Source organism: Poeciliopsis prolifica, unplaced genomic scaffold, assembly GCF_027474105.1.
Source record: "Poeciliopsis prolifica strain line A6 unplaced genomic scaffold, Auburn_PproV2 SCAFFOLD023, whole genome shotgun sequence".
NCBI classification, from domain to species: Eukaryota; Metazoa; Chordata; class Actinopteri; order Cyprinodontiformes; family Poeciliidae; genus Poeciliopsis; species Poeciliopsis prolifica.
The window spans coordinates 3,579,541-3,596,963 of NW_026562398.1; the positions used below are offsets into that span (position 1 = coordinate 3,579,541).

The following is a 17,423-nucleotide window of genomic DNA, read 5'->3' on the forward strand; positions in this document are numbered from 1 at the left end:
CCCTTGAACTTTTTCAAACTTTCACGTGTTACAACCACATGCTTTTTTTGTAGTATTTAGGATTTCATGCAATGGGCACAAAGTTGCGCTTAATATGCAATATAAAAAAACATGATCTTTTAAAATATTTTATAGATCAAAATGTGAAATGTATGGAGTGATAAGTATCCCCTTTTTGCCTGCTACCCCTAAAACCTTAATAATTCACCCAGTAACTAGGTTGCCAGTAGTTTACCTGTGTGTAATTCAATCTGTGCATTAAAAGTGACTACCCTCTGAGGAGGTCTCTTAAAGAACATTAGTGAACAAACTGTCATGAAGACAAATCAGACGGAGACAAAGTTGTTGAAGTTTAAAACAGAGTTAAGTTACAAAACAATTTCTCAAGCTTTGAGTGTCTAATGGAATGCTCTTCTATCATTTAAAAATGGAAAGGTTATGACACAGCTGCAACTGCTATCGAGATAAAAAGGGCAAGGAGCCCATTCAATCTTGAGAGAAGCAGCCAACAGGCCCATTGTAACGCTGGAGGAGCTGCAGAGATAATCAACTTAGGTGGAATAATCTGTTGACAATTATTAGCATTGAACTGAACAAATTTGGTCTTAAAGGAAGAGTGACCTGCGGAAAGTCAGGTTGAAAGAAATTCAGGAGGCATCCGAAACACCGGTCACTGCAGGCCATGTATTGGATACAGCAAATATGTGGGAGAAGTTACTCTGTTCAAACAATAACAAAACTGAATGTCTTGGCCAACATGGGAAACCAACCCTGCACAGATCATCCCTACAGTTCAACTTAATAAAGGCAGCCTCATTACGAGACGTTTTTCTTAGGCAGAGACAGGGAAGTTAGTCCCATGGGAAAATGGCTAGACTTAAATGCAGGAAAGTTCTGAGAAAAGAGCTTTTCTCAAAAAAAAAAAAAAAACATTGAGACAGCTGTAGGAAATGTAGGTCAGGGTTGTCCAAAGTCTGTCCTCAAATCCTGTATGTTTTAATTCTCCCCTTGGTGGTTGTACCTCCTCAGCACGTCATGTCCCTGGTAATGAGCAATCATTTGATCCAGATGTGTTGAACCAAGGACAGAACTAAAATATGTAGGATTCTGGTCCTTCAGGAATGACTGCACATAATTGGTGTAGGTCAGCATATATTTGTCTGGCCTAGTCAGGGTCCTCAAATCCAGTCCTTAAGGGCTGGTAACCTACAACTTTTAGATATTCCTTGTCCAACTCACCTGGATCAAATGGCCGAATTACTTGCTCAGTATGCAGTCAAGTTTTCAGTCTTGCTGATGACATCATTATTTGACTCAGGTGTGTTGAAGCAGAGATGTATATAAAAGTTGCAGGACACCAGCCCTGGAGGCCTGTTTTTGAGGACCCCTGGTGAAGTGCTAAATCAAATTGAGCAATTGTTTAAAGAAAATAAATAAATAAACAAACAAAATAAGACTTGAAGAAAGATATTCATAGATTACGCCAAACTAATCTAACTGATCTTAAGGTGTTCTGCAAAGAAGAATGGGCAAAGCAATTAATCTCTGGATGAACAAAGCTGGTAGAGACGCACCTCAAATGACTTATTGCTGTAGTTGCATTGAAAGGAGGTTCAAAGTTTTCACTCAGAGTCACCAAATATAAATCTACACTACAACACTTCATTTCCCTTCAGATTCCCAATTACACCTTTGGTTTGTGGTTGTAATCTGATAAAAGGTAGAATTGTTCAAGGGATCTGAATAGTACTGCAGGGCACTATAGTTCTAGTAATGCTTCATAGCGACAGTGTATTTATTTGTTCACTTTGTCCTCTTCCAGGGGTCCATCATTAGCAGTCCGCACACACGTCGGAGACCTACAACAGCACGTGAAGGCTCCTCCCGCGGCCATCCCTCCATCCCCAACTCCGCATCAACGTCCATCCTTGGGTCGCTCTTTGGCAGCAAGCGGGGGAAGCCGTCGTCTCAGAGCCAGCCCCCTCTGCCGCCACCCAGCCACCCCACCCTCATATCGCACAAGCCGCACCCGACCAACCTGCACCACACGGCCCAGGTAGTGCACACGGTGCAGGCCCAGCTACACGGCCCACATCCCCAGTACTGCCAGGTCCCGCAGAACCCCCCGCCTTACCACCACCATCACCACTACCACCCGCCTCCCCACACGCAGTACCACCAGCACCCGGCCTACTCCTCACACGCGCACCACCACTCGCAGCACGGCCACTTCAGCCAGCACCCTCACCACGCCCAGCACCCTCACCACCATGGCCAGCAGGCGGGCCCAGCACACGGCGGGCACAAACCTAAACACAGTGGCATCAGCACCGTAGTGTGATGCTCCTCACGCGGAGACAGGAAGACAAAAGAGAAAATTTTATGAAGAAAGGACAATCGCTCACACCAAAGGGACTGACAGCATAACTCTATGGCCTGTCCACTGTGTTTTAGCTGCTGTGCTGGGAAGCAGTCACACCCAGACACAGCTTTCACTTCCAGGTCCAACTGATATGCAGGATAGAAAACGGATTCAAATCTTCCAATAGGGGCCTTCACTAGTTTGCCTGATTTGGGGCTTCTGCGTGTGGAGGGTTTGGGTGGTCTGCACAGGAAGATGCTCTTTAATTTCCACAAGCTCCATCCTGCTGCTTTATTCCCGCATTTACTGCTCCTACCATCACATAATCAGGAGGAAGGATGCCCTACGACGAGAACATGTTTGACTGTTTTTTCACAATTTCAGAATTTCAGCTGTTGAGTCTTTGGTTTTTGCAAATCCTGCCATCATGTGAATGCTATTTGTTGTCGCCTCCTCTAGAGCTCATATATAATACAAAAAAACGTAGATATAAGCATTTCACACTGTCAGCAGACAGCTAAACAACTCATAGTAGTTCTAGTGCTGTATTTACTGTACACGACAGCTATACGTTTTGTGTCTTAGCTCTCATTAAATAAATGTGCCAATTATTAACGCATAATCTATTTAGTCGAGACTTTATGTACAGTATATTGTGTGTAAAGTAATTTGTAAGATTATACTTACAATTATTATCAGCAAAAATGGTGTCTTCAGTATTAAGCTGACTTCAGTGACGGGTTGTAGATCTGAAAAAGGAGCAAACTCCCATTCTGCCCAGGCCTGGTCCGGTCAAGACCTATGATCTGGTTTAAAGTTGTTTTATTTCCTTTCTGGTGAATACAAAAAACCATCACCCAAAACAAAGCCTATAGATGGCAGCTGCTGCACATTTGACATCTAAAAACAGTTTGATTAAAGCTGAATTCCTGAAGGAGACGTTTCCCCTAAAAAAACACTCAGAATAAAGAATTTAGTGCAAAACTATATTTTTAAAAGGTAAAATTTCTGTTTCTGTTACAAATGGTCTGAAATAAAGCCAATATGCAGCAGCTGTTTTCTTTGCTTTCGAAATCAACTGGGAAAATATCCTGAAATCTTCGTTTTTGCCTTGTTCAGATTATTTTCATTCGCCAACTCGGTTTTGGTGGATTTCTTTTTTTTTTCTATTAAATGTGCAATATCTTTGTACTGATTTTGTACATCAAGAGCAAGCAAGATCTCCCCTCCTCTTTGAGAGTTTGTCATTTTGCGTCATTATTTATTTATTTTCTCTTTGACCCCATGTTTGCGTGGTTTTTTTTTCTCTGTAAATTGTCCGCCTATCCTCGTGGTCTTATGAGGGGTACAGACTTGGAGCTCAGTGGAATGTCTTGTAAGGTTTTTGTTTGTTTTGCATGTAATGTTTTTGATGTGAGGCTATCCTCTGCACATTGTATAACAAATCAGTGTTACCATGGTAAGTTTAAGTGCAATCATGCAGGCTTGTACTTGAGAGTGAAAGTCTGTCGTCTTGTTGTCCAGGATGAGATTCAGGTGAAAAAAAAAAAAAACTGTTTCTTTGTTCTTTTAAAAAGACGTAAAAGTACCTAGACACTTCAGAGTGGAAAGAAGAATGTGTGTATATATTTTAATAAAAAGGAAACTGAAATATTTCGCTGGACAAGCACATATAAAAGGACAGTTCAATTTTTTTCAGGAATTGCAGTTATAACCTACACAAATGCAAGCTAAACAGAAGAACTGGGTATATGTAAAGATTATCTTTCTATATTCTACAAATAAGAGTCTATTCTAGTGTGTAAATTAGTGACAGTAAGCTGTTTGTCCCAATATTCAGGTTATAAAAATGTATTTTAATATTCATGAAGAAATCCACAGAAGTCAGGCTCACACATTATCTTTTGTTTTGTTGTTTTTCATTTAGACGACAGACATATCACACGCGGGACATTAATGATACGCTGAATGTGTCTTTTTCTGATAATTTCATATCTTTGCTATAATTCAGAAATTTTTGGAAATGGTGTGAAACTGATGCAGATGTTTATTTTGGTGTGTTGTGCTTTAAATGTTTGTGATTTTTTTTTTTTTTTTTTTTGTCCAAAAGTACCCCAACAATGCACTGCATGGATCTGATGCATCATGCGTCCTATTCACTGTGAGCTGATGGGGAAGAGATCAGCCTATAACACGTTGGACTTCTTTTTTTTTTTTTTTTTTTTTTTTGAGTTTTGAATAAGTTGGAACTTTACGATGGTGGCTTGTCCTTGTCGCTCCATGTTTTTTGCCTGGTAGTTATTGAAGCTCAGCATGCATTTCATCTACAAAGCCATTTTGTAAATTGCAAACATGGAAGAAGGAGAAGAAAAAAAGAAAACGTTGCACTTCGTCGCTGAGGGCTTTCATTGTGTAAATAGAAGAATCTGTTGTGCAAGCTGATGAACTGCTTGATTAGAGAGCTCAGCTTCGTGAAGACTGTAAAGGGACCAAAACTGGGGTAAAAGGAGATGTACATAATGTCTATATTTCCAGTGCTCTACTCTGACATCTGCAGTTGAGAACAGGATGTACATGTCGCCTCCTGAAAGGATTGGAGCAGTGCTGATTGAACCGATCGACTCTCTCTTCCTCCAGCAGTTGTGAACTGAGATTTGCTGTGAAAATCAAAACCAGACTGTTATAGGAAGTGCGCTGCCATCAATTACATGCAGTTTTCCTTTCATACATGCAAATACACACAAACACACACGCACACAAACAAATGTACACACAACCGGCTGCGAGCTGTTTGATTTGACGAGTGGCATGTTTTGAAGAAAGGAAACGACAGGAATGGCCTCATTTAAATGTGCATTTTGTTTGTACAGTGAATAGTGAGTCAGTAAGACCCCAGTTATTGTAAAACTTCAACTGTGACAATGTTGAGAACGCAAAATAAACAAATATATGACTTATGGTACATTGGCTGTGTTTCTCCGTTGGTAAATTTTGCCATTCAGGGTGAAAATTAATAGACTTCTTTGTTGTAGCTTGCTGCAAAACAAAGAAAAATGAGTTGGGGAAACAGGCATTTACACAAATGGTAAAAGTAAAAACTTATGCTTTTCTCTACATCTGAAGATGATATTTGACTTGACTTTTTTCAGTTTTCATTTAGAATCATCCAAATTATTTCTTGTTTCTAAATGCCAGAATAACAATGGATTAAAAAAAATAATAATAATTCCGGTGCATTTCGTACAATTTTGTAGTATTTAGTAGAATTGTCTTTTAGATTTGCATCAAATGTTTTTTTGATAGTCTTCCCATTCCTCCTGACTAGGCATGTGTAACTCATTCAAGTGTCTATACTTCAGTCCATTTCTTAGATCAGCATCTTGCTCAGACTCCCCTTGCTGTGTTTAAACTTCATATACAGGAACTTCAGCAGGCCTGTATGGAATGGATAGTGAAAAACACTTTTAAGAAATAAGACCAATTATACCTACTCATTTTATTAAAGATATAGTATGTCTCTTCTTTGTGTACAGTAATAAAACAAGATATGAATCTTTTCTTTTAGTACACTGTCCTGACATTGGTTTTTAAAGATTTGAAATTTGAAATCTATCAACAACAACAACAAAAAACTATTCTGCATGCAATATCAGGTACACATCTGGTAAAAATGTTTAAAAAAGAAGGTACACAACCAGGTTAGAAAATTCAAATCCCCTTAGCTAAAGTGAGATGTTCAGTGGATTAAAGAATATACTCAAATGTTGTGACATTTGACGATTTTCATCATAAGAAAAGTCACATTTAATTTCATTTTCATTTTTGCTTCAGTTTTGATGTGGTATAGAAAGGATTCAGGAACTTTAATTTCCATAACAGGGGAGCATTAAAATATTACTTTCTATAATTCCACATGAGAGCATCTGTTAAATTTAAATCAGAAAAATTGAGACCCTGCACTGTTACACCACCTATAGGTCAGAAGTATGAGTGCAGAATTTCTTTGATGGAAGTGTATAATCTTACTTTTCTAAACTACACAACTGAAGTGTATCGTTAAGCTCAGATCGCATAAGTTTTGGCATATAAAACCTACACCATTTATAGTTTTCCATTATCCCCAGTCTCGAGCCATGCAGTGAATGGTTACAGTGCATTCACTGCAGGGATGTTTGGAAAGCCTCAGCTAACATATTCATAGATAAGTCTTATCACTTCAAAGCAGATGGACTTCCTTCATGTCATGTGAATTATAACTGCGGTGCTATTGGTGCACTCCTCAACCTGACGCCGTTCAGTTTGAGGTTTTATATCTCTGTGCTCACTGCGCATCAGTTAGAAGGGGTAAATGTTTCAGAAGATCTTCCTAATGCTCTAACTGGACAATAGCAGACAGTTTATAAGGATGACTGATATCTGCAGAAGAAATCGTGAGATTGGCCTGACACATAAAGGTTGGTATTCTTTTTTTATTTTTTATTATTTTTTGGGAGGGGGAGGGATTTCTGAAGTCAAACTACTGTTACCTTTTTTTTCACTTGTGTTCAGTGATATTTATTGAACGTAATAGGCCTAGCTCTTTTAGGTTTTGACAGTGTCAGTCAAAAAATTTTAATAAATTCGTCATCTGCATGAATTTCATACAAATTTTAAAATTTCCATTTTGCATTTGAATCATTTTTTGGGGGGGGGGCGGGGAGGGGTTATTGTTTCCACAAAGGGTCAAAATTATGCATACACTCCACTGACATTTGTTGCAGAATTGCAGAGAAACATAAATTGTAGTCATCAAAGATATTCTGGCAAAATTCATAATCCTGGATTCATTTGCAATTGGTAATGTCAGTTAGAAGTGGATACAAGTTGATCAAGCATAGTCTGAATGTTTCTGTATTACTACATTTCAGACCAGGGACATTTCATCTGTCCTGAAAACCAGTTTTGCTGCGGGTTTGGAATGATTACCATTTTGGAACACCTAGTTATGAGAACATTTGAACTATTCAGCTGTTCTTTTGAGAAGATTCACTTATCTATACTAATAGACACTATTTTGCTGTTTTCTGGCCGATCACCAATCTTTAAAGAGCCTCACCTGCTAATTTTGATTTTGATTGATTATTAGTTTTTATAACTGATACACCAATGTGTTATAAGATCACAATATGCCTTCAATATTCCAATATTCTTTCATTGAAAAAAAAACAACATTTAACAATACTCATAAACTAATACAAAATTGTTTTTTGCTGCACACAGTGGTGCTTTCATATATAAAACAAATGAAAAGTTTGCATATGACCTGTTCGCCATGTCTGTCAGTCAGTCCTCTCACAGCAGAGCAAAAAGGGACAGTGGCTGATTTTCAGAGCTTTGTGAAGACAGATAAGATTAGTGGATGAGATTGGTTTCATATGCAGTACAGGCTGATCATCGATCACTCAGAATGAAAAAAAACCTGCATTGTTCAATCAGTTAACTCATACAGTCAAATCGGCTTACCATGATGCATTTTCTTAGGCCTAAAACGTCAGTTTGATTCCTCCAGACAGTTCAATCTTTGTGTCACCCGCCTACTGTACATGTTTAAAAAACATCTAGCTTTATAATGTGGGTAATGGATTGCAAATCTGCTGGAAGACATAATTTTCGGAACAGGTGCTTCCTCCCTGTTCAGCTCTGTATTAATCATATAAATGGTGCACATTCTTCACTGCAGACCGTAGCTCAAGATATGTATGTAAACCTCTGACTACAAATGCATCTAATAAGCTGAACTGTACAAAACCTTTTCAATTGTGTTATTATTATTATTATTATTATAACTTGTTCCTACAGGATGCTGCTCCACAGTGTGACCTTAGCTGTTTATCTTCTCCTGACCTCATCAAGTGCCCAGAGAACTGTCCAGTCCTGTGTGTTTTCAGAGCTCCAGCCATCTGGGTTGAGAGTCAACTGCAGCTCTTTAAACCTCATGGAGTTGCCTCATCTGCCTTCAGAGACCACAGAACTGTTTGTGCAAGACAACCAGCTCACCTCAGTGCCACCAGGAAGGTTTGACCAGTTGGCTTACCTTAAAAAGGTGTCCCTGTCTCCGAACCCGTTCCGCTGTGACTGTAGCATCCAGTACCTGAGGTATTGGATGCTGAAGAACAGGGCTGTTGTCTCAGAGGAGCCTTTATGTTCCAGTCCAGGCTCTGTAGCTCAGAAAGCCATCACTGACCTAAGTGATACCTACTTCTCCTACTGCACCTTTCCACTCCTACGTCAAATAAGCGCCTCAAGCTGTGTTTATGTCTCTTACAACACCATTGCATCGGTGATGCTGTGCTGCGTTATTATTCTACTTTTGTGGAGCTTAATACTTGCCAGAAAATCTACTTTCACCATGTACGTGGAAGAGCGACATTCAGGATTTGAGGCGGACTCTCTGCGCTCACTGAAACCCAAACACAGGAGGAGGCTGCACACAGAACTGTCAGGGCTCGGCGCCGACTCTGATTCTGCCATTTTGTCAGAGGACTTGGAGAGGCCACTTTTCAACATGGAGTTACTCCCACAAGTGCTAGAAACATTACAGAAGAAGCACAATATAAAGATAAAGGCCACTTAACAGACTTTTATTCATACTTTAGCTGAACTAATAAGTAAGAAGTGGAAGTGAGGCTGTGAGTGTTTGCAAAGACAGTTGCAAGATGGGTTTTTTTATTATTTGTTTTCATCCTAAACTGCACCAACCCATTTATCAGAAACTTCACCTCTGTAAGTTTTATTTAATTTGTTTTTATATTTTACGATCCAAACTAAGTTTGCTTAAATAAATATCAACATTTCTTACAATCAATTGCAGTTTGCTTTCTGCTATCAATACTGAACTATTCATCTTCCATAAACATCCTAATGTAGGGATACTTACTACTATTTTTCACAATTTATTATGTTGTTTTCCTTATTTGCATGTTTTCCTTTCCCCTTATAGCTTAAGAGAGTTTATAGAGTTTAAGAGTAAAAAGGTTGAATACTAATGTTTGTTCCAGTCATAAGAGTTTCATTTCTAAAAAAAAGAAGATCAGTTTTTTTTCCTTTCCACATCAAAAATTTTTGTTTTGTACGGCAAAAGGGACGGTCAGTACAGCCTACAAGCTTGTGCCTGGACATAGCTCATTTTCTTCATTGGATGGACTGATTTGGCTTAGCTCATAAGCTACGTTGACTGGTAAACATTAATGTAAATCAATGGCGCACCAAGTGAGGGAATCCTAATCAAGTTCTACAGTACAGACAAGTCATCAAAGGAAACACCAACCATTGTTTCTTGTTTTTGCAACTGTTGTCTCATTTTTGTGTGTTCATGGGCTAAAGCTGGATTTAAACCAAAGTCAGTCAAATAATTATGGTGGTTTCTCACGCTAATGCCTTAAAGGTCACAGCTTGCGAAATCTGGTCCTTTTAGTGGTCAGCATTTATTATATAACACAGAATGAGCTGAAACTAAAGATTTTAGAACTACTAAAAAATATATATTTTAGTACAGACATCAACATGTCAAACAACTGTAATTTTTAAAAGGGGTAAAAAAGAACTATTATGTAAAAAGAACTATTTTAGCTTTACATCATATTATGATGTTTTTCCCTCATCAAAAGCATACCTGGTGTGTTGCTTTGACTCTTTCATGCATGTTTTAGATATTCTCTGCCGTGTTTAAAAGAACGGCTGCTTCTTAAAATGACAGCGGCCCAATTTCAAGACATCAAATTGTGAAGTCAATTTTTTTAAGTTATGTTATATATGTATATATATATACATATACAGCATTTTTATAATAACTGAAGTTGGTATAGTAACTTGATTGTTCTATAAAATTGCTCTAAACAATTACCTAAATTTTGTATATCGGTTTGTACCACTGTTTCCCTTCTATTGTATCCACAAGTCAAATGCAGTTCACCTAATTTTAAGGCTGTAATACATAGCTGAAATAAAAAAAAATGTCACTTCCTTATTACTTTTGACAAAAAAAATTGTCAAATCCACCTATTGTCTATACTTTCTAGGGTAGCTGGTGCCCATTTGGGCAAGAGATGGTAAACACCCATAGTCACTCACAGACACTGAGTGTGCAATGCATGGTTATTTGAACTCTGACTTAAGGACAACTTACAGAAACTAACAATAATGTACCGGAAGAGAAGCCTTGCAGAATATTCCCACCTAAGACTCCATCATGGATTATGTTATATAACACATAATCAAAAGAACATGTTTATTTGCTCTTTTTAAGAATTTGCTAATAATGTGTCGGAGAAAAACACACATTAAGTTCACTTTGCAATTATTCTTTATATTCTCTTCCAAAGTAAGGTAATTACAGCAAAAATGAGTTGGTAAAGGCTTTAAGTGTGACTTAATTGATGTGCTGTTAGCTTTTGTCTATGGAACAAAAGTCTGAGAGCAAAAAACAGAAGTTGGACATGAAACAACACACGTTATGGCAGAAAAACTGCAACTTTTAACAAAAGTCAAGAATCTGTGCAAATATCAGTTATGGCTCTCATAGCAAGACAAAACGTGGATCGACAATACAATTTAAGGAACAATATTGCACATCAAACAGCTGGAATTACAGTAAGACTATTCCTCTTGTGTTCATGCATAGATCTTTAAGGGTAAACTGAGTAAACATAGGTCTGAAAAGGGAGTAAATAAAGTCAAATTTTCTTGTAATACACTCTCCTAAAACTCTGGAAATATCTTGCACTCTAGAACAGCTGATCATCTAAAAACTAACCATGGTCAAATAAGGCAGCTATAACACGTTTTCATACGAAAAACACACTGTTAAAGACGATACCGAAACCAAATGGTGGTCACAGTTAAATGATTCATATTCTCTTAAACCTGTCTTTATGTTAAATGTTAGAAGATGATCTATATTATGTTAATGCCCTGTCTGTCAGTTCATTACTCAAAGTCCACAGTGATGCCCTGCCAACAGCTTCTTGCATTAAGTGGTGCGTTCCCAGCTTAATACTGTACCACACGTGTGCTTGTATGGCACAGAACCTTTCGGGACTCGAATCACTAATGAGGCACAAACTTTTCTTGCTGGAAGATGAGGTCCACAGCTTCTGCCACGTCCTGCACAATGTAGTTTGGCTCCACCAGCGCAGGGTCAAACCTGAAGTCCCGGTGACCGTGGAACACTGTCTCTTTAATGCAGCGACTTGCGTCGGACAGCACCTCTGCGTTGGGATTGTAGACCCCCGTGCAAACTAGGATGGACTTACAGGAGGTGGCAGAGGGCAGAGCCAGCTCACTTTCCCACATGCTGTCGAACTCCTCCTCCCCCCCAGGCATGGCGGTGCTGGACCCGGTGGCAGCCACCACCTGGGCAACAGCTTTGGGGTTCTTAATAGTGGCTCTCTCCTCCAGGAAGCGATTGTACATGTTGGCTCCGTATATATCAGTCATAAGGTTATCACTGGAAATGAAAAAGGAGGGAAATTAAAATAAATGAAAATGCCTCAACAAGTTTATGTTCTATTGATCTGTTTAACTATGATGGTAATGAAAAATAGGGAACAGTTACAAAATCACACTACCTTGCAGATGTACTGATACCCTCTACATGTTTTTTCCTAACTTTTATCTTGTTACAGCCCCAAAATTCAGTGTGTTTTATTGGGATTTTATATGATAGACCTAGTAGAACATCATAGTAACGTGAAAGGAAAAGAAAAAGAATATACAGAGGGGTGACCCTGAGTTGTATTTGTTAGTCAACCTTAAGAAATAAGAATATTGCTAGTTATATATAAGATGATATGATGCCCACTGATGAAGTGTATAAAACAAATTTACTTTGGAACAGTAACACAGTTAATACAGTCACCGTCCCGAACTGGGTTCCACTCAGCAATATTTGCTTAAGGATGCCACTGAATGAAACATAGAATGGCATGTGTGTTTTTATCTATCCCTGATTCTATGCCCAGGGTAAGAGGTGCTGACCTGTCTTTATCCGCTTTATATGTGACTGTCGCCAACCTTATATTTTATAGTTATGTAAACATCCAGCAGTGTGTGTGTAAGCATATGAAAATGATAGAGGAAGGACACAGAATCTTACATCCATAAGGATGGTGTGGGATTTACTTGTATTTAGTGTCCGTGAGTCAACACTTTGTAGATCCTACTTACATTGCAGAAGTATATCTGCAACAGCTCTTCTGCAGCAGAAATTCAAACATGAGCTCATTCTAATTCATGTTTCAATATTCCATATTGGTGAACCAAAAGGTTCAGTTTTGGTCTGATTTGACTAGAACTCTTTCTTCCATTCATTCACTTTGTCTCCTCTATCACTTGTGGCAAACTGGACTTTTAATTACTTTCTTTCAGCCACTCTTTATGGAATGTAGAATTAATAGTCAGAGTTCTTGCATATCATTTAAAGTGCCCATGTTTAGATAGATTTGCAAGTGTCCCATATCCTACTATTATTTTTGGATGATGGATTAAGCAGCACTTGACCAAATGTTCAAAGGTTGGGGGATTGTTTCATAACTTAATCCTTCTTTAAACTCACCCACAATATTTCCCTTGCCTATCTGCTGTGTTCTTTGCTCTTCACAATGCTGTGTGTTCACTAATGTTCTCTAACAAGCCTTCATGGAACACATGTATTTCTAATGTGATTAAATTACACAAAGGTGAACTTTATTTGCCAATTAGGCAACCCCTAAAGCCGATTGGCTGAAGTAGTTGAACATGTTTATAATTATGGGAATGGGAATACAATAAAGTAATTATATGCATTACTTTGTGTAGATCTATCCAATTAAATCCCAATGAAATTAAATGATATTGTTAAGCCCTTCAATTAATTGCATGAGAAATTAAAATATGCTCAATAATTTAAATTTGCAGGAATTGTTTGTTTTCCTTGTCTCTCTCTCTTTCCTCTTTACTAGATGACAAAAGGTTTGAGTCTGGTGCTTTGGTCTCAACTATCCCCTTTTATGAAGGGCAATTTTGTTTACGGAGACTTCAGTATTCATTTTATTTGTCTTTTCACTTGTTTGTTTGAAATGACAACAAACATTGTTAACTGGAAGACATTTAAGATGTCCTCCGGTTCCAGAAATAAATATTTGCTAGAAATTAAGGATAATTGTTTATGTTAGAGTGGTCTTAAAATTATCAAATTAAAAAAGCAAGTTAAACTGAAACATCACTTGTAGTTACTTAATCAGGCTTAGTTATTTTTTCACATTCATTTTGTCAGTAAATTATTTTCGTACCATTTTAATCAGTAGTCTTTGGCTTTCTTTGTATTTTTTGATTACTTAAGTGAGAACTGTCATTAGGATTGCCTGAAGAGATAAAAGGTCTCACCCTATGGCATAAAGGGAAGTGATGGGAAGTTTCCATTTCTTCTGCATGGCCTGGCTTCTGATGAGATACTCTGCAAAATGGTAGGTCAGCTCACTGGGCTTTCCCATGAGTGCGTCGTACTTCAGGTCTTTGCCAGTTATCTTTTTATAAATGTTCTCCAGGCACACAAGAAACGTTCCATGGCCAAACCTGAAAAATAAAACAAAAACAATATAAAAAAAACATCTGATTTGTTAGTTGTAAACATAAAAAAAACACCCCTGTGTCAACATCAGACTTTACAAGATTACCTTGGAGAATTTGCCTCTGCCATCCACATCAGGTCCATGTTGCAGGCCAACAGGGGGAGGTGAGGTACTGCATGGGTTTGGTGAGGACTGTTGAGGTTACCATGGGTCAATAAAATATCAATTATCAGCTGCAGGTTTGTCTCCCATCGGATTGGCTCCCCGAACAAAACCACAGCTGCATATAAGGTTAAATCAATGAATACAACATCTGAGATGGCAAACATATAACACTGAGAAGGAAATTACAAGAAAATGTTTTCATACCTTCTACTGTAGGAAGGCTGACGACAGGAGTGGACTGAAACAACAGAAAATAATCTTAATGCATTTTGTTTTACATAATAAAATGTATTTATTATATAATTAAGATATGGGAATTTCTATGCAACACATCTAATTTTCAGCAAATATTGTCATATCTCACCGGCAGTTTGGGACGTCTGTTGTGATCCACCATGTCCAGCAAGGGGTATGACTCCCTCACCATATCAATACTGACAACATTCTTAAAGCCAACACTAAATACAGGAATTTAACAGATAATTAGTTAAACCTTTAGGTCTTGCTTTGAAAATAAGAATTAAGTAGCAACGCAAAAAGGATAAAATTTATTAATACTTTTTAGCAATTTCCAGGACAGGCCCCTGACCCGACACCAGGACACATTTATCGTGGAATTTCTTGAACATCCTCAGGGGACTATGGGACATGATGACTTGGTCTTGTGTAATCTGACATTAGAGCAAGTAATATTAGCAGAAATATGAGGGCAAACCAGAGCAATCAAAAGAACAGATCATGTTTTGTAACTCACAGGCACTCCCAGGATGTGAGAGAGCTGGTCTGCTTTTGTTTGTCGGAGGCAGTTCCCTGCATTAGTGACAAAAACAACTGGCACCACAAACCTTCCCTGAGAGTCGACCAACTTCTCAACAGCCAATTTGGCAGCAGGGATTAGCATCCGTCCTCGGACAAGCACGCCATCGATGTCGAACAGCAGCCCAAATCTTGGCTGTGGCTGAAGGGGAAAAAGAGAGAAACTGTTGAATGGTGTAAACTGCAATAAATTCAGAGAAAAAATATTGAGAAGCTGTGTAAAAGTTGGTTTTAAAAAGTTGAATCCAATGAAGATCAGTGACAAAGCACAAAGATTACCCCTGCTAGATGGGGCCTCTTATTACATGTACAGTATTTACATATATATATTATTTTATCGACTCATCCCCAATTTTCCCCTTCCAATCTTATACCCTTAATCAAACCATGCCATACCCATGTGTTACACCACTTAATATCTATTTGTGTCTGTTTAAAGTTAACTATTTTAAATAAATTACAAAGGTAAGCAGTCATAAAATATGTTTAAATCCCTCTTACAAATTATTTCTGTTATGTATCTTCTAAAAATTGTGGGACTTTTCTTCAATTTGATGGATTGGGAAAAACTGGAAACGCTGGCTAACCACCTGGAAGGCATCATTATTGGTGATGCTTAAACACAATTTAACTATACATAGAAAACATAAATTTACACTAAACGGTCAGGTGTATAAATCAGGTACAAAATGTTCCAGGCAGAGCAGTTCAATTTACTTCTCTGGCCGGTCAGTACAAAATGTCCTGTAACAGAGAAGCTCAATTTCAGACGAAACTTCTCACATAAAGTTAAGAGTGATGAGTATCTTACAGAGTGTTAGCTATTTGAGCGAGTAATATAAATCTTGCAAGGTACAGCCCTTAACTGTCTTCAGCCTAGGGGCAAACATCCTTCAGATCCAAGTTCTGGGTTTTGACATCCAACTTCTTTTTATTACCAACTCAATCTGCACTCTGCCTCCAACTTCCACTAAAAGGTTGGTATTTATCGATATGATGTTTAAGAATTCGGTAATCATTCAGCAATTAGACATTACTTTTCATTGGTCTCAATTATACTATACATTGCCTTAATAGGCCACAAATGGTCTACATAATGTCTAGAATTGATTCCCACTGCTGTTCTTTGGAGTAGTTTAGTGATTTAGTTAAGTAGGACATGCAGTAATAATAAGTGCCAGTTACATGTGACAGAATACTACCGATAATACAGCAGTACACTGGGGGATTATAAAGCTGACAGGCTCTAATTTTGTCTCTAAGGATAATTGTGCCAAGCAACAAATAATTTTTTAAAAAACTAAATTAGTATTTTATACAGTCATACAGAAAATTGTAATCTAAATATTCTGTAGATGTCTTACGGAATAAAATATGTTTATTTATGTGACTAAGTTTAAAAACTATACTTAGATGTCAAGTTAAAAAAAAGTATGTTTTGTGCTAAACTTAATAAGGAAGTTTAAATTATTTTAAATGCCCTATTAAAGGTTCATCTGAAACTTTAAAATAAGTAAGCTTGAGTTTGATCCTACAACAAATCTGGAGTTTTGAGTTCTGTCTTCTCTCTCAGAAGAGCTCTTGGGAGCCCCCTGCTGGTCTGGGTGGGGAACAGCAGCGGCTTAGTTTGCTTGTACCTTTGGCCGGGTCTGACTATTACAGCATCACAAGTCATTCAAAGATTTTCCAATCATGTCTATAGCACATCCGAATGTGCTTTCCTGTCATTTGAGGCAGAATTTCCTGAAAACAAACAATATAAATATAAGCAACTGTTTGTCTAAAACAGTTGCGTAAAGGCTCCAGCTGCCTTTGCCCTGATGTCAGGACCCTCCACCGCCCCCTCCTTTCGTTTCAAAGTCGTCATCGCATCCAGGCTTCACAAAGTTCCGTGAAACATTTTGCACCAACGCCTATTCGTTAAGATTGAAACCAATCTCCAAAACGACTTGAAGGCCCGGCCTGAGTTCAACAGCGTTACCGTTCTTCTGAGCCGAGGAGCAGCAACAGCTCGGACCGTACCTTGTTCACAGACTGAGTTCCGCAAAGCCCGCACCGAGAACCGACAATCCCAGCCTTGTGCCTGGCTTGACGGTTACTCACGGTGTGCAGCCCCCGGAATAACGGCAGGAGTCCCCTCATCTCCTTTGCTTACCCCTGAGGGGTTTCGAAAACAAACAAAAAACAAAACAAACAACAAAACAAAAAAAAACGGCGTGTATATAAATAAATGGAAACGACCCCCCCAAACATGAAGCTGGAGCCGGCTCACACCGGCCGCGCTGGCTGGCTGGCTGCTCGGCTTGTTTTTTTTCTTTAAAATATGACTGGAGCAGAGACGGTGACGCGGAATGAGGAGGAGGAGGGTCTCTATGCGCTGCATCTGCACCGCAACTCCCGCTGCCATTTTAGACACCCGAGGTGGAGATTACCAGCTCTCATTTTCATTTTCATTCATCAGAACCAATTTGAGATCGTCGTATTTTCTGCATGCA

At 38.5% G+C, this 17,423-nt stretch overlaps 3 protein-coding genes across 12 annotated transcripts in view; 2 read left to right on the forward strand and 1 right to left on the reverse strand.

Annotated features, from left to right (window-relative positions):
* LOC129370430 (IQ motif and SEC7 domain-containing protein 1-like) overlaps positions 1 to 5,324 on the forward strand; it is a 116,310-nt gene extending 110,986 nt beyond the window's left edge. For 8 of the 10 annotated variants that reach the window (XM_055046418.1, XM_055046420.1, XM_055046422.1 and 5 more), the window contains one exon: positions 1,823 to 5,324. In XM_055046418.1, coding sequence (XP_054902393.1) covers positions 1,823 to 2,341 — 519 coding nt within the window. In that variant the 3' untranslated portion in view covers positions 2,342 to 5,324. The remainder of the gene's footprint in view (positions 1 to 1,822) is intronic. The other 2 variants (XM_055046427.1, XM_055046425.1) reach the window with 2 other exon arrangements.
* A 1,381-nt stretch (positions 5,325 to 6,705) lies between these two features.
* On the forward strand, positions 6,706 to 10,532 carry gp9 (glycoprotein IX (platelet)). The gene is made up of 2 exons (XM_055046369.1): positions 6,706 to 6,816; positions 8,201 to 10,532. The coding sequence occupies exon 2, from the start codon at positions 8,202 to 8,204 to the stop codon at positions 8,973 to 8,975; it is 774 nt and encodes a 257-aa protein (XP_054902344.1). The 5' UTR covers positions 6,706 to 6,816; position 8,201; the 3' UTR covers positions 8,976 to 10,532.
* A 315-nt stretch (positions 10,533 to 10,847) lies between these two features.
* zgc:77375 (uncharacterized protein LOC402927 homolog) lies at positions 10,848 to 17,223 on the reverse strand. Its single transcript, XM_055046368.1, has 8 exons — positions 16,951 to 17,223; positions 14,867 to 15,070; positions 14,671 to 14,783; positions 14,477 to 14,570; positions 14,317 to 14,350; positions 14,053 to 14,227; positions 13,763 to 13,951; positions 10,848 to 11,846 (listed from the first exon to the last, which is right to left on the reverse strand). Exons 1-8 carry the CDS (start codon positions 17,068 to 17,070, stop codon positions 11,447 to 11,449), a joined length of 1,329 nt encoding a protein of 442 aa, XP_054902343.1. The 5' UTR covers positions 17,071 to 17,223; the 3' UTR covers positions 10,848 to 11,446.
* Between the last annotated feature and the right edge of the window lie 200 nt (positions 17,224 to 17,423).

Coding starts and splice junctions, on each gene's coding strand:
- gp9 (XM_055046369.1), top strand. CDS start 8,202: ATGCTGCTCCACAGTGTGACCTTAGCTGTTTATCTTCTCCTGACCTCA.
- zgc:77375 (XM_055046368.1), bottom strand. CDS start 17,070: ATGAGGGGACTCCTGCCGTTATTCCGGGGGCTGCACACCGTGAGTAAC. Junction 15,071..16,950: donor GAACTCAGTCTGTGAACAAG/GTACGGTCCGAG, acceptor TTTCCCCTTCAG/CCACAGCCAAGATTTGGGCT. Junction 13,952..14,052: donor GCAGAGGCAAATTCTCCAAG/GTAATCTTGTAA, acceptor TTTATTTTTCAG/GTTTGGCCATGGAACGTTTC.